Source organism: Salmo salar, chromosome 29, assembly GCF_965601325.2.
Source record: "Salmo salar chromosome 29, fSalSal1, whole genome shotgun sequence".
In the NCBI taxonomy this organism is placed as follows: domain Eukaryota; kingdom Metazoa; phylum Chordata; class Actinopteri; order Salmoniformes; family Salmonidae; genus Salmo; species Salmo salar.
In genome coordinates, this window is record NC_138319.1 from 38,787,895 (window position 1) to 38,813,818 (window position 25,924).

Consider the following 25,924-nt stretch of genomic DNA (forward strand, 5'->3'; position numbering starts at 1 on the left):
CCTATAAATAAAGGCACGCAAAACCTGGTTAATAACAAATCTGTTTTTTTTCCAGAAAGATTGGTTCGTGTGAACCTTTGCCTCGATCCCAGCAACTTTCACAGGACCTTAGAAGACGCATTATAGAGATGCACAAAGCTGGACAAGGTTACAAAAGCATTGCTAAAGACCTTGGTGTTCATCAATCCACGGTAAGACAAATTGTCTACAAATGGAGAAGATTCAGGACTGTTGCTAATCTCCCTAGGAGTGGGTGTCCTGCGAAGATCACTCCGAGAGCACAAAGAGCAATCCTAAAAGATGTGAGGGGTAACAGCAAAAGACCTTCAGAAAACTCTACAAACAATGAAAGTCTGGTGTTCATGTGTCCACTGTGAGAAAAACACTGAACCGCATTGGTGTTCATGGAAGGACACCGCGAAGGAATACCACTGCTGTCAACAATAAAAAACATTGCGGCGCGTCTCAAGTTTGCCGGAGATCACCTGGATGTTCCACAACTCTTCTGGGAAAATGTGCTGTGGACAGACGAGACAAAAGTAAAACCTTTTGGGAAAAAATGCACAACGCTATGTGTGGAGGAAAAAAGTGCACTGCACACCAACACCAAAACCTCATCACAACTGTAAAGTATGGTGGAGGGAGCATCATGGTTTTGGGGCTGCTTTGCTGCTTCAGGGCCTGGACACCATGCCATCATTGAGGGAACAATGAATTCAAAAGTGTATCAAGATATTTTACAGGAGAATGTCAGGACCTCAAGCATAAGAGAGGTTGAGTGATGCAACAAGACAATGACCCAAAGCACACAAGTAAATCAACCAAAGAATGGCTGAAAAAAAAGAAGATATGTGTTTTGGAATGGCCAAGTCAGAGCCCTGACTAACCCAATTGAGATGCTGTAGCATGACAAGAAGAGGGCTGTGCAATCAATACAACCCAGAAATATTGATGAACTGAAACAGATTTGTAAGGAGGAATGGTTCAAAATTCCTCCGCAACGTTGTGCAAGTCTTATAAGCAGCTACAGGAAACTTTTAACAGCATAGCACTATGAATGATGAATGTCTTAAATAAAAATGTGAAAATTACAACAGTTTGTGTGTTAATAGTTTAGTCAGATTGTGTTAGTCTATTACTGTCTGTGACTTAGATGAAGATCAGACCACATTTTATGAGTGATCAATGCAGAAATCCAGGTAATTCCAAAAGGGTTCACAAACTTTTCTTGCAGCTGTATTTTGAGGTCTCTCCAGAGATGTTCGATCTGGTTCAAGTCCAGACTCTGGCTGGGCCACTCAAGGACATTCAGAGACATTTAGAGTCCCGAAGCCACTCCTGCTTTGTCTTTGTTATGTGATTAGGGTCATTGTCCTGTTGGAAGGTGGACCTTCAACCCAGTCTGAGGTTCTCAGCACTCTGGAGCAGGTTTTCATCAAGGATCTCTCTGTACTTTGCTCCGTTCATCTTTCCCTCGATCCTGACTTGTCTCCCAGTCCCTGCCGCTGAAAAACATCCCCACCACATGATGCTGCCTCACGATGCTTCACCGTAGGTGGCCAGCTCTAGGAAGAGTCTTGGTGGTTCCAAACTTCTTCCATTTAAGAATGATGGAGGCCACTGTGTTCTTGGAGACCTTCAATGCTGCAGACATGTTTTGGTACCCTTCCTCAGATCTGTGCCTCAACACAATCCTGTCTTGGAGCTCTACGGACAATTCCTTCGACTTCATGGCTCGGTTTTTTGCTCTGACATGCACTGTCAACTGTGGGACCTTATATAGACAGGTGTGTTTCTTTCCAAATCATGTCCAATCAATTGAATTTACCACAGGTGGACTCCAATCAAGTTGTATACATAGTTCAAGGATGATCTATGGAAACAGGATGCACCTGAGCTCAATTTCGAGTCTCATAGCAAAGGGTCTGAATACTTATGCAAATAAGGTATTTATGTGTTTTTTTTTGTTTTTTTTGTTAACATTTCTAAAAACCTTTTTATTACTTTGACTTTATGGGGTATTGTGATGTCATTATGGGGTATTGTGATGTCATTATGGGGTATTGTGATATCATTATGGGTGATGGTGATGTCATTATGAAGGATTGTGTGTAGATAGATGAAGACTTTTTTAAATCCATTTTAGAATAAGGCTGTAACGTAACAAAATGTGAAAAAATTCAAAGGGGTCTGAATACTTTCCGAATGCACTGTATATATTATGGTGTCAAGGCATAAGAACTAACAGGTTACAGAGCAAGCAACGCAATTATCACAACACATAGGTTGTAACATAGCTTTTTCCCCCTGGTTTCGCTTCCTTTTTGGTTTTACCAACGCACCACTACTGCAACGCACTAAAGTAATACTGCAAAAAATGTGGCAAAGCAATACACTTTTTGTCCAGTAAACAAAGTGTTATGTTTTTGGTAAATCTAGTACAACACATCACTGAGTACCACTCTCCATATTTTCAAGCATAGTGGTGGCTGCATGACGTTATGGGTATGCTTGTCATCATTAACAAGTTTTTCAGGGCAAAAAGAAACGAAAATCTTTGAGAAAAAAACGTGTTTTGTCTGCTTTCCACCAGACACTGGGAGATGAATTCACCTTTCAGCAGGACAATAACCTAAAACACAAGGCCAAATATACACTGGAGTTGCTTACCAAGAAGACAGTGAATGTTCCTGAGTAGCCGAGTTACAGTTTTGACCTAAATCTATGAAAAAAAATCTATGAAAAGTCCTGCAAATGGTTGTCTAGCAACAATCAACAACCATGAAGAAATTTGAAAATAATTATGGGCAAATGTTTTACAATCCAAGTGTGGAAAGCTCTAGGAGACTTACCCATAAACACTCACAGCAGTAATCTCAGCCAAAGATGCTTCCACACAGCATTGATTTAGGGGTGTGAATACGTAAGTGAGATATTTCTGTATTTCATTTTCAATAGATTTGCTAACATAATTAAAAATATTAAAAAAAACATGTTTTCACTTTGTCATTCTGAGGAATTGTGTGTGGATGGGTAACGAAAAAAACCCTGAATGCAATCAATTTCGAATGAAGGCTGTAACACAACAAAATGTGGAATAAGTCAAGGGGTATGATCACTTTCTGAAGACAATGTACCTTTCCAAGCACTGCTACCATTGGATACCATTTGTTAGGCTACCTGTTACATCTACTGTTATGTTGTGTTACCTGTAAGATGTCTCCTGTGAGATTCTTTAGGCCTTTGGGCTGCAGGATGGCCAGGTGAAGGAAGTTACATCCTGACTTGTCCTTTATGTTGACGTTGGCACCTGAAGATACACACGCACGCAGACACACACACGCAGACACGCAGACACACACACAGACAGACAGACAGACAGACAGACAGACAGACAGACAGACAGACAGACAGACAGACAGACAGACAGACAGACAGACAGACAGACAGACAGACAGACAGACAGACAGACAGACAGACAGACAGACACACAGACAGACAGACAGACAGACAGACACACAGACAGACAGACACGTAGACACACACACACACTCCACAAGCTGAGTTCATTCCACAGATATGTTGCATTTGAATTCAGTTATTGATTTAGTGTAAAAGCTGACCTTTTGACAACAGAAGAGCCACAGTTCTCCAGGCTCCACAGTTAGTAGCCTGCAGCAGTGGAGAAAGACCCTTACAGTCTATGTAGTCAATGTCTGCACCCTGTCAACACAACAATCAATACAAGTTAAGTCCTATTCCTTATATGGTGAACTATTTTTTGTAGGGAATCGGGTGCCGTTTGGTCAAACAGCCTTTTAGGATTCAGAAGCACATTATGCAAGATGGTTTCTAGGCAATTTTGTATTATTTATTTCACCTTTATTTAACCAGGTAGGCCAGTTGAGAACAAGTTTTCATTTACAACTGCGACCTGGCCAAGATAAAGCAAAGCAGTGCGACACAAACAACACAGAGTTACACATGGAATAAACAAAAATACAGTCAATAACACAATAGAGAAGTCTATATACAGTGTGTGCAAATTAGGTAAGATTAGGGAGGTAAGGCAATAAATAGGCCATAGTGGCGAAATGATTACAATTTAGCATTAACACTGGAGTGATAGATGTGCAGAAGATGAATGTGCAAGTAGAGATACTGGGGTGCAAAGGAGCAACAACAACTAAAAATAACAGTATGGGGATGAGGTAGGTAGGTGGATGGGCTGTTTACAGATGGGCTATGTACAGGTGCAGTGATCTGTGAGCTGCTCTGACAGCTGATGCTTAATGTTAGTGAGGGAGATATGAGTCTCAAGCTTCAGTGATTTTTGCAATTCGCTCCAGTCATTGGCAACAGAGAAGTGGAAGGAAAGGCGGCCAAATGAGGAGTTGGCTTTGGGGGTGACCAGTGAAATATACCTGCTGGAGCGCGTGCTACGGGTGGGTGCTGCTATGGTGACCAGTGAGCTGAGATAAGGTGGGGCTTTACCTAGCAAAGACTTATAGATGACCTGGAGCCAGTGGGTTTGGCAACGAGTATGAAGCGAGGGCCAGCCAACGAGAGCATACAGGTCGCAGTGGTGGGTAATATATGGGGCTTTGGTGACAAAACGGATGGCACTGTGATAGACTGCATCCAGTTTGTTGAGTAGAGTGTTGGAGCCTATTTTGTAAATGACATCGCCGAAGTCGAGGATCGGTAGGATGGTCAGTTTTACGAGGGTATGTTTGGCAGCATGAGTGAAGGATGCTTTGTTGCGTAATAGGAAGCCAATTCTAGATACATTTTTGGATTGGAGATGCTTAATGTGAGTCTGGAAGGAGAGTTTACAGTCTAGCCAGACACCTAGGTATTTGTAGTTGTCCACTTATTCTAAGTCAGAACCGTCCAGAGTAGTGATGCTAGACGGGCGGGCAGGTGCTGGCAGTGATCGGTTGAAGAGCATGCATTTCGTTTTACTAGCATTTTAAGAGCAGTTGGAGGCCACGGAAGGAGAGTTGGATGGTATTGAAGCTCGTTTGGAGGTATGTTAACCCTTTGCGCGCCAATCCCTTTAGCGGGATTGATTTGACAACATCCAGTGAAATTGCAGAGCGCCAAATTCAAACTACAGAAATATCAATATTCAAGATTCACGAAAATGTAAGTGTAATACATCGAAATAAAGCTTAACTTCTTGTTAATCGAGCCACGGTGTCAGGTTTCAAAAAGGCTTTACGGCGATAGCAGACCATGGGATTATCTGAGGAAAGCGCCCCGCATGAAAATCATTTTCAACCAGGCAGGTGGCAACACAAAAGTATAGGTCTGTAGCAGTTTGGGTCTAGAGTGTCTCCTCCTTTGAAGAGGGAGATGACCGCGGCAGCTATCCAATCTTTGGGGTTCTTCTCAGACGATATGAAAGAGAGGTTGAACAGGCTAGTAATAGGGGTTGCAACAATTGCTGTGGATAATTTTAGAAAGAGAGGGTCCAGATTGTCTAGCCCGGCTGATTTGTAGGGGTCCAGATTTTGCAGCTCTTTCAGAACATCAGCTATCTGGATTTGGGTGAAGGAGAAATGGGGGAGGCTTGATCAAGTTGCGGTGGGGGGGGGTATAGAGCTGTTGACCCGGGTAGGGGTAGCCAGGTGGAAAGCATAGCCAGCTGTAGAAAAATGTTTATTGAAATTCTCGATTATTGTAGATGTATAAGTGGTGGCAGTGTTTCCTATCTTCAGTGCAGTGGGCAGCTGGGAGGAGGTGCTCTTATTCTCTATGGACTTTACTATATTACTGTAGTGTTAACCCTTTGAAATGAGGTTTACCGCCAACTCTGATGTGTGTGTGTGTGTGTGTGTGTGTGTGTGTGTGTGTGTGTGTGTGTGTGTGTGTGTGTGTGTGTGTGTGTGTGTGTGTGCGTGTGTGTTTGTGCGTGTGTAGGTTTTATGCGTGTGTGTGTGTGTGTGTGTGTGTGTGTGTGTGTGTGTGTGTGTGTGTGTGTGTGTGTGTGTGTGTGCGTGCGTGTGTGTGTGTGTGTGTGTGTGTGTGTGTGTGTGTGTGTGTGTGTGTGTGTGTGTGTGTGTGTGTGTGTGTGTGTGTGTGTGTGTGTGTGTGTGTGTACTGTATTTACCTTTGAAATGAGGTACTCCGCCAACCCTGTGTGATTGAATATGGTTGACCTGGAAAAAGAGAATCAACAACAGCTACAGCACCTTCTGAAATTATTCACACCCCTTTACTGTTCCCACATTTTGTTGTGTTACCGACCTGCATTTAGAATTGATGAAAAAAAATGAGAAAAAAAATTGTCACTGGCCTACACACACACAATACCCCATAAAGTAAACATGGAATTATGCTGGTTTGATATTTTTAAAATCAAATTTATAACAAATGGAAAGCTGAAATGTGTTGAGTCAATAAGTATTCAACCCCTTCGTTATGGCAAGGATAAATAAGTTCAGAAGTAAAAATGTGCTTAACAAGTCACATAATATGTTGCATGGACTCACTCTGTGTGCAATAATAGTATTTAACATGATGTTTAAATGATTACCTCATCTCTGTACCCCACACATACAGATAATATATGTAAGTTCCTGCAGTCGAGCAGTGGATTTCAAAAACATATTTAACCACAAAGACCAGGGAGGTTTTCCAAAACCTCGCAAATAAAGACACATACAGTATTGGTAGATGGGTAAAAAAAAAAAAAAAACAGACATTAAATCTCCCTTTGAGCACGGTGAAGATATTAATTAGACTTTGGATGGTGTATCAATACACCCAGTCATTACAAAGATGCAGGCGACGTTCCAGTTACAGAAGAGGAAGAAAACCGCTCAGGGATTTTACCATGAGGCCAATGGTCATTTTAAAATGCTTATAGAGTCGAATGGTTGTGATGGGAGAAAACTGAGGATGGATCAACAACATTGTAGTTACATCCACAATACTAACCTAATTGGCAGATGGAAAAGAAGGAAGCCTGTACAGAATAAAAATATTCCAAAACATACATATTTTTAAGCATTGTGGTGACTTGACTTTGCTTTGCTATATATATTTTTGGCATTTACTTTTACTTCACTACATTCCTAAAGAAAATAATGTACTTTTTACTCCATACATTTTCCCTAAAAACCTATAGTACTCGTTTACAGTTTGAATGCTTAGCAGGACAGGAAAATTGTCCAATTCAAGAGAACATCCCTGGTCATCCCTACTGCCTCTGATCTGGAGGACTCACTAAACAGAGAACATCCCTGGTCATCCCTTGTCTCTGATCTATGGGACTCACTAAACACAAATGCTTCATTTGTAAATTATATCTAAGTTTTGGAGCGTGCTCCTGGCTATCTGTAAATAAAAAATAAAAAAATTATATATATATATATATATATATATATATATATTGTGCTGTCTGGTTTGCCTAATGTAAAGAATTTGAAATGTGGATTACTTTTACTTTGGTATATTAGTAATTACATTTACTTTTGATATTTAAAAAACAAATACTTTCAGACTTTTACTCAAGTAGTATTTTACTGGGTGACTTTCACTTTTATTTGAGTTATTTTCTATTAAGGTTTCTTTACTTTTACACAAGTATGGCAATTGGGTATTTTTTTCCACCACTGGCTGTTTGGGGTACTCGAGGACTAGAGTTGGGTAACACTGGCTTACACTGCCATTTTCCATATATAGACAGCACAGGAGGTTGGTGGCAACTTAATTGGGGAGGACAGGTTCGTGGTAATGGTTGAAGTGGAATGGTATCAAATACATCAAACACATGGTTTCCACATGTTTGATGTCATTCCGTTCCAGCCATTATTATGAGCCATCCTCCCCTCAGTAGCCTCCACTGAGAGAGCGAGAGAGAGAGATGTAAAAAATGTTATTTATTTTATTTTACCTTTATTTAACTAGGCAAGTCAGTTCAGAACAAATTCTTATTTTCAATGATGGCCTACCGGGTAACAGTAGGCTAACTGCCTTGTTCAGGGGCAGAACGACAGATTTTTACCTTGTCATCTCGGGGATTCGATCTTGCAACCTTTCGGTTACTAGTCCAACGCTCTAATCACTAGGCTACCTGCTGCCTGTATAAGGGTGTTATATACCCTATATAAGGGTGTTATGTACCCTATATAAGGGTGTTATGTACCCTATATAAGGGTGGTATGTACCCTATATAAGGGTGGTATGTACCCTATATAAGGGTGTTATGTACCCTTTACAAGGGTATATGTACCCTATACAAGGGTGCTATGTAGCCTATACAAGGGTGTTATGTGCCCTATATAAGGGTGTTATGTAGCCTATATAAGGGTGTTATGTAGCCTATATAAGGGTGTTATGTCGCTCAGCGTGTTAAGAGCAGGCTTTAACATAATATGCTGCCTGACATATTTTTTGCAAAAAACCCCGGAAATGTCATATTTATGTAAGTATTCAGACCTTTTACTCAGTACTTTGTCGAAGCACCTTTGACAGTGATTACAACATCGATTACAGCATACCCAAGTCTTCTTGGGTATAACGCTATGAGCTTGGTACACCTGTATTTGGGGAGTTTCTCCCATTCTTCTCTGCAGGTCCTCGCAAGCTCTGTCAGGTTGGATGGGGAGCGTCGCTACACAGCTATTTTCAGATCTCTCTAGAGATGTACCGTCGGGTTCAAGTCCGGGTTCTGGTGGGGCCACTCAGGGACATTCAGAGACTTGTCCCGAAGCCACTCCTGCATTGTTTTGTCTGTGTGCTTAGGGTCGTTGTCTTATTGGAAGGTGACCCTTCACCCCAGACTGAGGTCCTGGGCGCTCTGGAGCAGGGTCTGAGAGTTCTTTAAATGCCATTCGGCAAACTCCAAGCGGGCTGTCATGTTTATTTTACTGAGGAGAGGCTTCCGTCTGGCCATTCTACTATAAAGGCCAGATTAGTGGAGTGCTGCAGAGATGGTTGTCCTTCAGGAAGTTTCTCCCATCTTCACAGAGGAACTCTGGAACTCTGTCAGGGTGACAATCGGGATCATGGTCACCTCCCTGACCAAGGCCCTTCCCCCACGATTGCTCAGTTGGGAAGAGTCTTGGTGGTTCCAAACTCATTCCTTTTAATAATGATGGAGGCCATTGTGTTCTTGGGGACCTTCAATGCTGCAAACATGTTTTGGTACCCTTCCCCAGATCTGTGCTTTGACACAATCTTGTCTCGGAACGCTACATAGAATTCCTTCGACCTCATGGATTTGTTTTTGCTCTGACATGCACTGTCAACTGTGGGACCTTATATAGACAGGTATGTGCCTTTCCAAATCATGTCCAATCAATTGAATTGACCACAGGTGGACTCCAATCAAGTTTTAGAAACATCTCAACAATGATCAATGGAAATAGGATCCACCCGAGCTAAATTTTGAGTCTCATAGACAAGGCTCTGAATACCTATGTAAATAAGGTTTTTCTAAAAACCTGTTTTCACTTTGACATTATGGGGTATTGTGATGTCATTATGGGGTATTGTGATGTCATTATGGGGTATTGTGTGTAGATTGATGAGGATTAAAACAAATTTAAAAAATGAATGCACTGTATATCAGCGTACTGCTTAATGTTTGTGGCACAAGTGGCACCTTATTCCCTACATAGTGCACTACATTTGAACAGAGCCCATATCATTCCAAAGGGCACCCTATAGATCCCTATGGTCACTGGTCAAAAGTAGTGCACTGCTGTGTATAGGGAAGAAAGTGACTTTCTCCTTTCAACTCCTTCCATTGATCTGTACTGATCTGTAGATCTAGGCAGGTAGAATCTTTAGATGTCCATTTTTCCCATTCTACTTCTTATTGTATGGACTACACAACAGAATTATTTGTCCGTTAGATTTTTTTTTTTTAATTTGGATCTGAAGTGAAGTCAGGTGTCACGGTTGTCGTTGGTTAAGGAGGACCAAAACGCAGCAGGTATATGTAAGCTCATCTTGAGGTTTATTAACTCCAAAATGAACACCAAAATAACAAAAGAGAACGAACGATCAACACAGTCTGGCAAGGCACAAGGCTAAACTCAGAACAATCTCCCACAATTAAACAGACAAACACACCCAACTAATATAGGACTTCCAATCAAAGGCAACACCACACAGCTGCCTTCAATTGGAAGTCCACCCCAATTAACCAAACATAGACATACAACTAACTAGATCAACATAGAAATACGTGAATTTCAAACAGTGCCCAAAAACCCCGGAATACTAAATAAAATGCCCTTACTACAAAAACACCACCCTGAACCACATAAAACAAATACCCTCTGCCACGTCCTGACCAAACTACAATACCAATTAACCCTTATACTGGCCAGGACGTGACATCATGAAAATAATGAGGTTTTGATTTTCCATCGACTTGTTATTAAGCGTTCATAAAACGCGTAGCTGAAGAATACAGTCTAAATAGCTAAACTTTTTTTACAATTTTTTTTAAATAAAAAGCGTGTTCCTTTTCCGTTGAGTCAGAACCTGTTTCTATTCTGTTTCCTGTTGCCATCACACAGCTGTTAAATTAAGTGGATGTGAGACTGAGGCATATCCTTACGATCACAAATATAATTAATAACCAGTCATCCCATACTTTCTTAACCACGCAGTATAGCTTTTTATACCTACAGTATCATTCCCTTTTTTTTTTCTATGAAGGTAGTTATGTTAGGATGTAGGTTTTAGCCAGGTGTAGCCAAGTCATGTTCCTCTTTACACAGCACACACTGCTGTTGCATAGTTACCGCGGTTACTAGTCATGGAGACAAAGGACTAGAAACATAGGACTCTGGTCAAAAGGTAGCGCACAGGGTATAGGCACTAGGCTGCAATTTGGGACGCAGACAAAAGGTATACGTTGTGAGACAATGTCTCTTATCTATCTTTCACTACAAATATTATTCAAGCTATTTCCCCCAGTTCTTACATTACCAAACACAAGCTTTGTCACCGAGCAACCGTTACCCTGACTCCTGAAACATGTTTGGTTCTGTCACACCATAGAATAGAATGATGATTTCTTATTATGATGGATCGGTTCATGACTTTAACATTCAAAGGAATTCATGGATAAACGAACGATTGAACGAATGGATGACTGAATGAATGAATGAACAAATTAACGAACAAAATAACAAAGTAATTAATTAATTAACTAATGAACAAACATGCAAATAAATGTATGGAAAATGTATGAATAAATCAAATAAATAAATGAATGAACAAAGTCTCCCACCTGTGTAAAGGTGTCTGGCAGGCTCCATCAGGTAGGTTAATGATGCTGTCCACTCTACTGTAAGAAGACAGCATCAGTTTAACTGCCTCTGTAGCTCCCTGGGAACAGGCAAAGTGCAGAGCTGTGGACCGGTCCACCTGGAGTACGGTACAATATACACACAGTGAGAACACTCACATACACAGACAGACACACACACACGCACCAAACACACACACACACACACACACACACACACAGTGACCAGGGCTCTGGTCAAAAGTAACACACTATATAGGGAATAGGTTGCCATTTGGGATACACACTTGGTGAGAGGTGGTAACACAAGCCCGTAGCCCTTTCCTGAAGTCAAATGATCTCATGGGTGGAATGTTATTAACGTTATTCATAATTCCATAATTAATAATACATTTAAAAAATATCAAATGCAGAAAAAAAATCGGTAATTTCTATGTCCATTTTTTTTTTTAAATGTATATATAGGGTCATGTTGGGATGCAAACTTAAAATGTTATTTATTTCAACTCTATATCTGACATGGTACAGATGTCTTCTTTTGTTAGGCCAATAACCCATAACCAAAGTCGATGCCGCCGGAGAGGATGGCAGCCGTTTTACGTGTCCCCAGCCGGTTGTGTTTTTTTTGTTTTGTTTATTTGCGTTGTTTGTAACTTATTTATGTACATAATGTTGCCGCTACCGTCTCTTATGACCGAAAATAACTTCTGGTCATCAGAACTGCGATTACTCACCACGAACTGGCAGAATTGTCATGTGTGCTCCCTCTTCGGCCTCTAGGTCACCTGGCTGCTCGTTATGGAGCACACCTGTCGCCATCGTTACGAGCACCTGTGCATCGTCTGACTCACCTGGACTCAATCACTTACTTGATTACCTTCCCTATATATTTCACTCCCTTTGGTTCCTTCCCCAGGCATCACTGTTTCTGTCATGTCTGTGCGTTGTTCATGGTTTCTTGTTTTGTATTACTGTATGTTACGTTCATTTATTAAAGCACTCACTCCATGAACTTGCTTCCCAACTCTCAGTGCACTCGTTAAAAGAATCCTCTTTTTCCTTTCACGACTCTGACGAGCCCAACGCGAAGCATTCACTGCTTCCTTGGGAACAGGCTCCGATCCCCGTGATCTGCATGAAGAGGAGGCGGAGAAAGATGGGGCGAATGTCGGGCTGCCTTCTGAGAATTTGCAGGCGATTGAATAAACCCCCACTTCCCTCCATTCTGCTTGCAAACGTGCAATCTTTGGACAATAAAATCGCCGAGTTACGTGGAGGACTAAACTACCAACGGGACATTCCAAACTGTACCATATTATTCTTCACGGAGTCGTGGCTGAATGACAACATCAACAGACAACATACTGGTTTTTGATGTACCGGCAGGATGGAACAGCGGCATCTGGCAAGATAAGGGGAGGCGGTCTATGTATTTTTGTAAACAACAGCTGGTGCACAATACCTAAGGAAGTCTCAAACTATTGCTCGCCTGAGGTAGAGTATCTCATGATAAGCTGTAGACCACACTACCTACTGAGAGAGTTTTCATATGTATTCTTGTTAGCTGTTACTGTACATACCACGACAGTCAGAGGCTGGCACTAAGACAGCATTGAATGAGCTGTATTCCGCCATAAGCAAACAAGAAAACGCTCACCCAGAGGCGGCGCTCCTAGTAGCCGGAGACTTTAATGCAGGGAAACTTAAATCCGTTTTACCAAATTTGTACCAGCATTTTAAATGTACAAACAGAGGAAAAAGAACTCTGGATCACCTTGACTCCACACACAGAGACACATACTAAGTTCTCCCTCGCCCTCCAATTGGCAAATCTGACAATAATTATATTCTCCTGATTCCTGCTTACAAGCAAACATTAAAGGAGGAAGCACCAGTGACTAGATCAATAAAAAAGTGGTGAAAGGAAGCTACAGGACTGTTTTGCTAGCACAGAATGGAACATGTTCCAGGATTCCTCCGATGGCATTGAGGAGTATACCACCTCAGTCATTGGCTTCATCAATAAGTGCATTGATGACGTCATCCCCACAGTGACTGTACTTACATACCCCAACCAGAAGCCATGGATTACAGGCAGCATCCGCACTGAGCTAAAGGCTAGAGCTGCCGCTTTCAAGGAGCGGGACTCTAACCCGGGAAGCTTATAAGAAATCTCGCTATGCCCTCCGACGAACCATCAAACAGGCAATGCGTCAATACATGACTAAGATTGAATCATACTACACCGGCTCTGATGCTCGTCGGATGTGGCAGGGCTTGCAAACTATTACAGACTACAAAGGGAAGCACAGCCAAGAGCTGACCAGTGACACAAGACTACCAGACGAGCTAAACTACTTCTATACTTATTTGCTTCGAGGCAAATAACACTGAAACATGCATGAGAGCACCAGAAGTTTCGGAAGCCTGTGTGATCACACTCTCCGCAGACGATGTGAGTAAGACCTTTAAACAGGTCAACATTCACAAGGCAGCAGGGCCAGACAGATTACCAGGACGTGTACTGCAAACATGCACTGACCAACTGGCAAGTGTCTTCACTGACATTTTCAACCTCTTCCTGTCCGAGTCTGTAATACCAACATGTTTCAAGCAAACCACCATAGTCCCTGTGCCCAAGAACACTAAGGTAACCTGCCTAAACGACTACCGACCTGTAGCACTCACATCTGTAGCCATGAAGTGCTTTGAAAAGCTGGTCATGGCTCACATCAATACCATCATCCCAAAAAACCTAGACCCACTCCAATTTGCATACGGCCCCAACAGATCCACAGATGATGCAATCTCTATTGCACTCCACACTGCCCTTTCCCACCTGGACAAAAAGGAACATCTATGTGAGAATGCATTTCATTGACTACAGTTCAGCGTTCAACACCATAGTGCCCTCAAACCTCATCAGTAAACTAAGGCCCCTGGGATTAAACACCTCCCTCTGCAACTGGATCCTGGACAACTGGATCCTGGATCCCAGGTGGTAAGGGTTGGTAACAACACATCTGCCACACTGATCCTCAACACGGGGGCCCCTCAGGGGTGCTTGCTCAGTCCCCTCCTGTACTCCCTGTTCACTCATGACTGCATGGCCAGGCACGACTTCAACACCATCATTAAATTTGCCGATGACACAACAGTGGTAGGCCTGATCAACGACAATGACGAGACATCCTATAGAGAGGAGGTCAGAGACCTGGCAGTGTGGTGCCAGGACAACAACCTCTCCCTCAACGTGATCAACACAAAGGAGATGATTGTGGACTACAGGAAAAAGAGGACCGAGCACGCCCCCATTCTCATCGACGGGGCTGCAGTGGAGCAGGTTGAGAGCTTCAAGTTCCTTGGTGTCCACATCACCAACAAACTAACATGGTCCAATTAGACAGTTATGAAGAGGGCACAACAAAACCTATTCCCCCTCAGGAGACTGAGAAGATTTGGCATGGGTCCTCAGATCCTCAAAAGGTTCTACAGCTGCACCATCGAGAGCATCCTGACTGGTTGCATCACTGCCTGGTATGGCAACTGTTCAGCCTCTGACCGCAAGGCACTACAGAGGCTAGTGCGAATGGCCCAGTACATCACTGGGGCCAAGCTTCCTGCCATCCAGGACCTCTATACCAGGCGGTGTCAGAGGAAAGCCCTAAAATTTGTCAAAGACTCCAGCCACCCCAGCCACCCTAGTCATAGACTGTTCTCTCTGCTACCGCATGGCAAGCGGTAACAGAGTGCCAAGTCTAGTTCCAAGATGCTTCTAAACAGCTTCTACCCCCAAACCATAAGACTCCTGAACATCTCGTCAAATGGCTACCGAGACTATTTGCAGTGCCACACCCTCTCTCACCCCTCTCTTTACACCACTGCTACTCTCTGTTGTCATCTCTTCAAATAACCGGTGCCCCGGCACATTGACTCTGTACCGGTACCCCCCTGTATATAGTCTCACTATTGTCATTTTACTGCTGCTCTTTTGTTACTTTTATCTCTTATTCTTATCCATATTTTTTTTAAACTGCATTGTTGGTTAGGGGCTCGTAAGTAAGCATTTCACTGTAAGGCCTACACCTGTTGTATTCAGCCCATGTGACTAATACGATTTGATTTGATTTGTTTAAGACTGTTAAGAAACGGTGTGTGTGACCCTGATTTAGACCTTTGCAGTAAAATGTTAAGGGGTCATAAGCATGAAGGGCAGGAACAGAGCAGAGATCTCCCCACTCCACTCAGCTCCACACCACATGCCATTACATACAGTAAGTGGACATTACATACAGTAAGTGGACATTACATACAGTAAGTGGACGTCAGTACAGTAAGTGGAGGTCACTACAGTAAGTGGAGGTCGGTACAGTAAGTGGAGGTCAGTACAGTAAGTGAAAGTCAGTACAGGAAGTGGAGGTCAGTACAGGAAGTGGAGGTCAGTACAGGAAGTGGAGGTCGGTACAGTAAGTGGAGGTCAGTACAGTAAGTGGAGGTCAGTACAGTAAGTGGACGTCAGTACAGTAAGTGGAGGTCAGTACAGGAAGTGGAGGTCAGTACAGTAAGTGCCATTTGGGAAGCAATCTTACAGATGGTGGGATCAGTCCCAGACTCTGCTACACCGGTGGAGTGGGAGTAAAAGTTATAAATCCTAAAATGATTATTTGCCTGGAATATCCTGAGGAGATCTTTACTTAAGCTTGTGGTCTTCTGGTGCAGTCCAATGAGCCCCTCATCTAAATGAATGAATAAATGAATTTCCTAGATTGGAAATACCAATCATATCATATATATGTTGATGTACCTGATTCTGAACCAATCATATGATCCCTTTTGTTACCTGTTTCTGAACCAATCATATGATCCCATATGTTGATGTACCTGTTTCTGAACCAATCATATGATCACATATGTTGTTTTACCTGTTTCTGAACCAATCATATGATCCCTCCTGTTACCTGTTTCTGAACCAATCATATGATCACATATGTTGATGTACCTGTTTCTGAACCAATCATATGATCACATATGTTTATGTTCCTGTTTCTGAACCAATCATATAATCCCTTCTGTTACCTGTTGCTGGTCAATCTTAGCTCCTTTCTGGATGCAGAACTTAATGATGTCCACGTTTCCTCCCCTGACCGCCATGTGCAGAGGACTACTGCACGACTTATCCAGGAAGTTAATGTGATCCTCTATGGAATGACCCATCTCCTCTCCTGGACAACACACAAACACAGGAGTGTTCATTTCATAGCCAGCACCTGAAAGTCAGTGGATGTGTGTACACTGCATTTGAAGCTAAACTCACACACAAAGAGTGTATCTCAATAGTAGGGTTGTTGTGGTGACCGGCAGTCATGAGTCATGAGTCTTATGCACTCTGGACTTGCGTTGGTAGTACCCAACTCGCTAACGATCATCAGGTCCTAATGGCCTGGTGCTCAGGGCTCTATTGTCCCTGTAACATCTCTGACGTCAACGCAAACACATTGAAAATCACATCAAAAACACATCACCAAAACAGCATCAGGCTTTTAAAACTCACCTCACTGTGATTGGTCAATTTGAAGAAAGAAGTTCAACAACAGAGTGTAAAACATGGTCGTTGTGGATGTTGTTTCAAAGCCAAACACAACAAAATGGACGCCGCTTTCTAGGCTGATGACTAATTCAAAACACATAGTAGAGCTTGTATATATATATATATATATATATATATACACTACTGTTCAAGAGTTTGGGGTCACTTAGAAATTTCCTTGTTTTTGAAAGAAAAGCACATTTTTTGTCCATTAAAATGAAATAAAATTGATCAGAAATACAGGGTAGACATTGTTAATGTTGTAAATGACTATTGTAGCTGGAAACAGCTTTTTTTTAATGGAATATCTACATAGGCGTACAGAGGCCCATTATCAGCAACCATCACTCCTGTGTTCCAATGGGACATTGTGTTAGCTAATCCAAGTTGATCATTTTAAAAGGCTAATTGATCATTAGAAAACCCTTTTGCAATTATGTTAGCACAGCTGAAAACTGTTGTCCTGATTAAAGAAGCAATAAAACTGGCCTTCTTTAGACTAGTTGTGTATCTGGAGCATCAGCATCTGTGGGTTTGATTACAGGCTCAAAAGGGCCAGAAACAAATAACTTTCTTCTGAAACTCGTCAGTCTATTCTTGTTCTGAGAAATGAAGGCTATTCCTTGTGAGAAACTGCCAAGAAACTGAAGATCTCGTACAACGCTGTGTACTACTCCCTTCACAGAACAGCGCAAACTGGCTCTAACCAGAATAGAAAGAGTGGGAGGCCCCGGTGCACAACTGAGCAAGAGGACAAGTACATTAGAGTGTCTAGTTTGAGAAACAGACGCCTCACAAGTCCTAAACTGGCAGCTTCGTTAAATAGTACCCACAAAACACCAGTCTCAACGTCAACAGTGAAGAGGCGACTCCAGGATGCTGGCCTTCTAGGCAGAGTTCCTCTGTCCAGTTTTTGTGTTCTTTTGCCCGTCTTAATCTTTTATTTTTATTGGCCAGTCTGAGATATGGCTTTTTCTGTTCTGGCTTTTTTACTGTCGTTTCTGTTCTGTTGAGGCCAGACACTACACGGAAAGCTGTTCTGTTGAGGCCAGATACTACATGGAGAGCTGTTCTGTTGAGGCCAGACACTACACGGAGAGCTGTTCTGTTGAGGCCAGACACTACATGGAAAGCTGTTCTGTTGAGGCCAGACACCTCACGGAGAGCTGTTCTCTTGAGACCAGACACTACACGGAGAGCTGTTCTGTTGAGGCCAGACACTACACGGAGAGCTGTTCTGTTGAGGCCAGACACTACACGGAGAGCTGTTCTGTTGAGGCCAGATACTACACGGAGAGCTGTTCTGTTGAGGCCAGACACTACATGGAAAGCTGTTCTGTTGAGACCAGACACTACACGGAGAGCTGTTCTGTTGAGGCCAGATACTACACGGAGAGCTGTTCTGTTGAGACCAGACACTACACGGAGAGCTGTTCTGTTGAGGCCAGATACTACACGGAGAGCTGTTCTGTTGAGACCAGACACTACACGGAGAGCTGTTCTGTTGAGGCCAGACACTACATGAAAAGCTGTTCTGTTGAGGCCAGATACTACATGGAAAACTGTTCTGTTGAGGCCAGATACTACACAGAAAACTGTTCTGTTGAGGCCAGATACTACACGGAGAGCTGTTCTGTTGAGGCCAGATACTACACGGAGAGCTGTTCTGTTGAGGCCAGACACTACACGGAAAGCTGTTCTGTTGAGGCCAGATACTACATGGAAAGCTGTTCTGTTGAGTCCAGACACTACACGGAAAGCTGTTCTGTTGAGGCCAGACACCTCACGGAGAGCTGTTCTCTTGAGACCAGACACTACACGGAGAGCTGTTCTGTTGAGGCCAGACACTACACGGAGAGCTGTTCTGTTGAGTCCAGATACTACACGGAGAGCTGTTCTGTTGAGGCCAGACACTACATGGAAAGCTGTTCTGTTGAGGCCAGATACTACACGGAGAGCTGTTCTGTTTACAGGAGATACACTAAGTTGAACTGCTAAGTTATTAGTGTATATCCTGTTCAAGTTAATAACTCTAAACTGTGTTCTGTTTTTTCTTTCAGTTTAATGGAAACTAGGATGACAAGTGAACGATCATCTGAGTCTTCTAACTCAACTCATTTCCCCTTAGTCTTGCCATCTGTGGATATCTGGCTAGGCCTGGCCTTAAGAATGTGAATTCTCATTTGGTCCAACTCTGACGACAGAACCTTCACAAATATTTAGCTGTTGGATTAAACACATCCTGTGTCCTGTTATGATGATGTGTAAACAGGTTGGGTAAACAGTGAGTCCGTGATGTGATCTCTGGTTTCTCGTGTGGCTCCACAGATGACCATTCTGACACAAAATGACCGCCGTGTATAAGTCAGTGCAAAGAGGAACAACGTTGATGGGGGGGGGGTGGGCCACAATAAAATCTGACTTCATCAAAGGGGGGCCGCAGTGGCTCACGGGTCTGCATACCTACTTCCATACCCACACATGTAGTCATAGCTGGCCCTAGCTTTTTGGGGGTCCTAAGCAACAACAAAAATGTCCCCCACCTTGCAAGCAAAACATTTTAGCGGTCCCCCTTCCTGACAGCGGAGAGAACAGGGTAGGGAGCATGAGTTTTACTCACCAAAGTAACAACACTGTGTAGTTAAAGACTTAGTAACTTAGTTGTAGTTACGACCTGGTTAAAGACATAGTTATATTTTGAGGTTTTTAACCTATTTAATAACTTAAGTACAGATATCTTCGGAACTACCCACAATGCACTGTTTCTCAACGTCATATGGAGAACCTGTGCTATGTAGCTGGTTCCAGCTGGCTAAGGTTAGATACTAGCCATGTTAGCATGTAATTACATTCCAAACCAAGTGTTTTAGACGCTGGTGAGCTACAATGTACATCCACGAAAAAGAGACCATATAGCTAAATTCATTCAAACCTGCATCTGCTCTTCTCCTCTGTGTTTGGCAGCTGTAATGGTGTATATAGATACAATGCCAAAAGTATGTGGACACCCCCTTCAAATTAGTGGTTTTGGATATTTCAGCCACACCCGTTGCTGACCGGTGTATAAAAATCGAGCACACAGCCATGCAATCTCCATAGACAAACATTGGCAGTACAATAGCCCGTACTGAAGAGCTCAGTGACTTTCAAAACCTACTGAGTGATAGTGAAAAGGGGAGATATGTTGTGTGGGGAAACGGCTTTTTTTCACCCGATTTGTCCAAGTGATCACCTCTAAAGTGTCAATAAAACAATATAAAGAGTTTATATAATGTGTCATTACATACCTATTTGAAGGTTTATGTCGAATTTGAATCAGGTTATTTAGGGCGGCGCTAAAGTTAACTTCAGAAGTAAACAGTGGCTGTCACCCCAGCTATCCTCATGTACTTTGTGCCCCCTCAGACTTTTGGTGTGCATGACGCCCCTGGATACACAGTCAGATGGTAACTATACAATGGTAATGGGGGGGAGGGGACACATAATAGTAGACCTAATGAAAAACCTTTTATAGATACCACACTTTATGATCATCCTTACAGTAGGACCATAGACAAAGTGGAAAAGCAAATGCAGTCCTTTATTGTTATCATCGTAAAGACGTACCAGCTTTGAGGATGACCTCCATGGCTTTCTTTGCGCCTGCGAAGGCAGCTGCGTGGATGGCGAAGTGGCCTAGCTTGTTCTGACTACAGAGCTGTGCCCCGTGCTTCAGCTAAAGGACAGAGAACAGGTAAGGAGATGTGTTAGGGGGAAGAGCCAGTGGTTTGGACAGAGAACAGGTAAGGAGATGTGTTAGGGGGAAGAGCCAGTGGTTTGGACAGAGAACAGGTACAGAGATGTGTTAGGGGGAAGAGCCAGTGGTTTGGACAGAGAACAGGTACAGGAGATGTGTTAGGGGGAAGAGCCAGTGGTTTGGACAGAGAACAGGTACAGAGATGTGTTAGGGGGAAGAGACAGTGGTTTGCAATAGCATTGATAGTCTTGTCATGCAATATTCATACAATTGTCAATCGCAAGAATTGTCTCTTTCTCGAGAAAAGCTATTTCCTTTTATTATATACTGATAAAAAAAATTAATAAAATAAATATTGGTCATCAGGAAAATGTCACCTCTATAATCAAAGCGGGCCATACTTGCTAACATTACACAAAGTTTAACTGTCCAATGCAGCCATTTTTATCTCATTATCAAATTATTTCTGGGTAACAAGTACCTTCCCTTCAACTAGTCAACAAGAAACAATTATAGCTTCTTGGCAAAAATGCCATTTCTCAAGCAAGACTGTAGCTATGACTGTCTGGTAGTGGTTTGACTGGGAGGGGGAAACTGAAAACTAGCTGTTTTTGGCTGCACTGGGCCTTTAAGTGTTAGTTCAAGTTTAAGCATCAGCCAATTAAAATTGTCAACGTAGTTGCGCGTGAAGAAAAGGCTACATGTTAGCTGTTCCCATTACACAACCTGGCACATTTAGCCCCTATGCTAACCTCACCATGTGGCACTGATTATTTCCATTAACAAATTCAGTATCAGCCTATAAAATTCAAGGTTTACTTCTTTTCTCCTTCATTTGGTCTGTCCCAAGTGTAATAATAACTAGGCTTTATACAAGGAGTAACGGTACGGAGTCAATGTGCTGGGGTAGAAGGAAATGAAGAAAGGAATCGAGGATGGATGAATTGAGAAAGAGTCTAGCACTCACCTGTCAACTAGCTCACACGTGCTAAACACATGAGGCTAAGTTACGCTGAGTTATACTGTCGGAAGCTGAGTTATACTGTCGGAGGCTGAGTTATACTGTCGGAGGCTGAGTTATACTGAGTTATACTGTCGGAGGCTGAGTTATACTGTCGGAGGCTGAGTTATGCTGAGTTATACTGTCGGAGGCTGAGGTATACCGTCGGCGGCTGAGTTATACTGTCTGAGGCTGAGTTATACTGTCGGAGGCTGAGGTATACCGTCGGCGGCTGAGTTATACTGTCTGAGGCTGAGTTATACTGTCGGAGGCTGAGTTATACTGTCGGAGGCTGAGTTATACTGTCGGAGGCTGAGTTATACCGTCGGAGGCTGAGTTATACTGTCGGAGGCTGAGTTATACTGAGTTATACTGTCGGAGGCTGAGTTATGCTGAGTTATACTGTCGGAGGCTGAGTTATACTGTCGGAGGGTGAGTTATACTGTCGGAGGCTGAGTTATACTGTCGGAGGCTGAGTTATACTGTCGGAGGCTGAGTTATACTGTCGGAGGCTGAGTTATGCTGTCGGAGGCTGAGTTATACTGTCGGAGGCTGAGTTATACTGAGTTATACTGTCAGAGGCTGAGGTATACTGTCGGAGGCTGAGTTATGCTGAGTTATACTGTCGGAGGCTGAGTTATACTGTCGGAGGCTGAGTTATACTGTCGGAGGCTGAGTTATATTGAGTTATACTGTCGGAGGCTGAGTTATACTGTCGGAGGCTGAGTTATACTGTCGGAGGCTGAGTTATACTGTCGGAGGCTGAGTTATACTGTCGGAGGCTGAGTTATACTGTCGGAGGCTGAGGTATACCGTCGGAGTCTGAGTTATAGTGAGTTATACCGTCGGAGGCTGAGTTATACTGTCGGAGGCTGAGTTATGCTGTCGGAGGCTGAGTTATACTGTCGGAGGCTGAGTTATGCTGTCGGAGGCTGAGTTATACTGTCGGAGAGTTATACTGTCGGAGACTGAGTTATACTGTCGGAGGCTGAGTTATACTGTCGGAGGCTGAGTTATACTGTCGGAGGCTGAGTTATGCTGTCGGAGGCTGAGTTATACTGTCGGAGGCTGAGTTATACTGAGTTATACTGTCGGAGGCTGAGTTATACAATCGGAGGCTGAGTTATACTGTCGGAGGCTGAGTTATACTGTCGGAGGCTGAGTTATACTGAGTTATACTGTCGGAGGCTGAGGTATACTGTCGGAGACTGAGTTATACTGTCGGAGGCTGAGTTATACTGTCGGAGGCTGAGTTATACTGTCGGAGGCTGAGTTATACTGAGTTATACTGTCGGAGGCTGAGGTATACTGTCGGAGGCTGAGTTATACTGTCGGAGGCTGAGTTATACTGTCGGAGGCTGAGTTATACTGTCGGAGGCTGAGTTATACTGTCGGAGGCTGAGGTATACTGTCGGAGGCTGAGTTATACTGAGTTATACTGTCGGAGGCTGAGTTATACTGTCGGAGGCTGAGTTATACTGTCGGAGGCTGAGGTATACTGAGTTATACCGTCGGAGGCTGAGTTATACTGTCGGAGGCTGAGTTATACTGTCGAAGGCTGAGTTATACTGTCGGAGGCTGAGTTATGATGAGTTATACTGTCGGAGGCTGAGTTATACTGTCGGAGGCTGAGTTATACTGTCGGAGGCTGAGTTATACCGTTGGAGGCTGAGTTATACTGAGTTATACTGAGTTATACCGTCGGAGGCTGAGTTATACTGTCGGAGGCTGAGTTATACTGTCGGAGGCTGAGTTATACTGAGTTATACTGTCGGAGGCTGAGTTATACAATCGGAGGCTGAGTTATACTGTCGGAGGCTGAGTTATACTGTCGGAGGCTGAGTTATACTGAGTTATACTGTCGGAGGCTGAGGTATACTGTCGGAGACTGAGTTATACTGTCGGAGGCTGAGTTATACTGTCGGAGGCTGAGTTATACTGTCGGAGGCTGAGTTATACTGAGTTATACTGTCGGAGGCTGAGGTATACTGTCGGAGGCTGAGTTATACTGTCGGAGGCTGAGTTATACTGTCGGAGGCTGAGTTATACTGTCGGAGGCTGAGTTATACTGTCGGAGGCTGAGGTATACTGTCGGAGGCTGAGTTATACTGAGTTATACTGTCGGAGGCTGAGTTATACTGTCGGAGGCTGAGTTATACTGTCGGAGGCTGAGGTATACTGAGTTATACCGTCGGAGGCTGAGTTATACTGTCGGAGGCTGAGTTATACTGTCGAAGGCTGAGTTATACTGTCGGAGGCTGAGTTATGATGAGTTATACTGTCGGAGGCTGAGTTATACTGTCGGAGGCTGAGTTATACTGTCGGAGGCTGAGTTATACCGTTGGAGGCTGAGTTATACTGAGTTATACTGAGTTATACCGTCGGAGGCTGAGTTATACTGTCGGAGGCTGAGTTATACTGAGTTATACTGAGTTATACCGTCGGAGGCTGAGTTATACTGTCGGAGGCTGAGTTATACTGTCGGAGGCTGAGTTATACCGTCGGAGGCTGAGTTATACTGTCGGAGGCTGAGTTATACCGTCGGAGGCTGAGTTATACTGTCGGAGGCTGAGTTATACCGTCGGAGGCTGAGTTATGCTGTCGGAGGCTGAGTTATACCGTCGGAGGCTGAGTTATACTGTCGGAGGCTGAGTTATACCGTTGGAGGCTGAGTTATACCGTCGGAGGCTGAGTTATACTGTCGGAGGCTGAGTTATACTGTCAGTATAAAATCACCAGGAGTCAGGCTCGCAAGCCTGAGATTAACGTCCATCTGAAAAATGATGTTCGTTTTAGTAACTTTGATCTGCAGATGGTGCCGTATGATTGCTATAAATTAAGAACGCTCTGATAGAAAAGTGTTCTGTCACGTCTAACTACGTCGATCATTTTCATTTGCTCGTACAGAATTTGAACCGGATACAATCACGGCCACCTGGTGAAGTTAGCATATGGCTAAATGCGCCAGGTTGTGTAATGGGAACAGCTAACGTTTTTTTAATCGTCTGATGGTTAAACTTAAACTTTTTATAATGTTCACAAGTATAGCCCCAGCAAAGTTTCAACTTGTAAAAACAATTATGTGTTTCGTATTTACTGTATATCTGTACATTTACAGCCACTTACAGTACGAATGTCACTGTGAATACTCACCAGTATGGAGAGAGCCTCGGTGTTATTGATGGAGCAGGCTAACATGACAGGAGTGTTGCCCAGACATCCTTCTAGGTTAGACTCTGTCTTATAGTGGGACAACAGGAGCTACACACAGACAGACAGACGAGACAGACAGACAGACAGACAGACAGACAGACAGACAGACAGACAGACAGACAGACAGACAGACAGACAGACAGACAGACAGACAGACAGACAGACAGACAGACAGACAGACAGACAGACAGACAGACAGACAGACACACACACACACACACACACAAAGGAATAATGAGGCCTTCAGTGATACATAAATACCTTTCTCCGCTCTCGGCTTCCTGCCACAGGGACAGCTGGTATTGTCACCCCAGAACAGACAACAGAAAGGCTGACAAGGTCCTACGAGCCAACAAGGTCCTACGAGCCAACAAGGTCCTACGAGCCAACAAGGTCCTACGAGCCAACAAGGTCCTACGAGCCAACAAGGTCCTACGAGCCAACAAGGTCCTAGAGCCAACAAGGTCCTAGAGCCAACAAGGTCCTACGAGCCAACAAGGTCCTAGAGCCAACAAGGTCCTACGAGCCAACAAGGTCCTAGAGCCAACAAGGTCCTACGAGCCAACAAGGTCCTAGAGCCAACAAGGTCCTAGAGCCAACAAGGTCCTAGAGCCAACAAGGTCCTAGAGCCAACAAGGTCCTAGAGCCAACAAGGTCCTACGAGCCAACAAGGTCCTAGAGCCAACAAGGTCCTAGAGCCAACAAGGTCCTACGAGCCAACAAGGTCCTAGAGCCAACAAGGTCCTAGAGCCAACAAGGTCCTAGAGCCAACAAGTTCCTAGAGCCAACAAGGTCCTAGAGCCAACAAGGTCCTAGAGCCAACAAGGTCCTAGAGCCAACAAGGTCCTAGAGCCAACAAGGTCCTAGAGCCAACAAGGTCCTAGAGCCAACAAGGTCCTAGAGACAAGGGTGCTCATGTTCAATCATCTTTAGCACAATGTGTGGCTGAAGCCTTTCTATTCAGGTTTCCCCAGCCACATGATCTAACCCCAGAGTGACCACATCATTTACACCCACACTCAGTCACCCACACCCAGTCACCCACACTCAATCACCCACACTCAGTCACCCACACCCAGTCACCCACACTCAATCAACCACACTCAATCA

At 43.6% G+C, this 25,924-nt stretch overlaps 1 protein-coding gene across 1 annotated transcript in view; it reads right to left on the bottom strand.

The window, feature by feature from the left end:
• Window positions 1-25,924, bottom strand: part of LOC106590663 (transient receptor potential cation channel subfamily A member 1) — an 85,929-nt gene that overhangs the window by 37,548 nt on the left and 22,457 nt on the right. The window contains exons 5-11 of the mRNA XM_045710959.2: window positions 24,755-24,862; window positions 20,472-20,580; window positions 16,355-16,500; window positions 11,261-11,397; window positions 6,116-6,164; window positions 3,624-3,723; window positions 3,210-3,310 (exon numbers count right to left, since the gene is read on the bottom strand). Coding sequence (XP_045566915.1) covers window positions 3,210-3,310; window positions 3,624-3,723; window positions 6,116-6,164; window positions 11,261-11,397; window positions 16,355-16,500; window positions 20,472-20,580; window positions 24,755-24,862 — 750 coding nt within the window. The remainder of the gene's footprint in view (window positions 1-3,209; window positions 3,311-3,623; window positions 3,724-6,115; window positions 6,165-11,260; window positions 11,398-16,354; window positions 16,501-20,471; window positions 20,581-24,754; window positions 24,863-25,924) is intronic.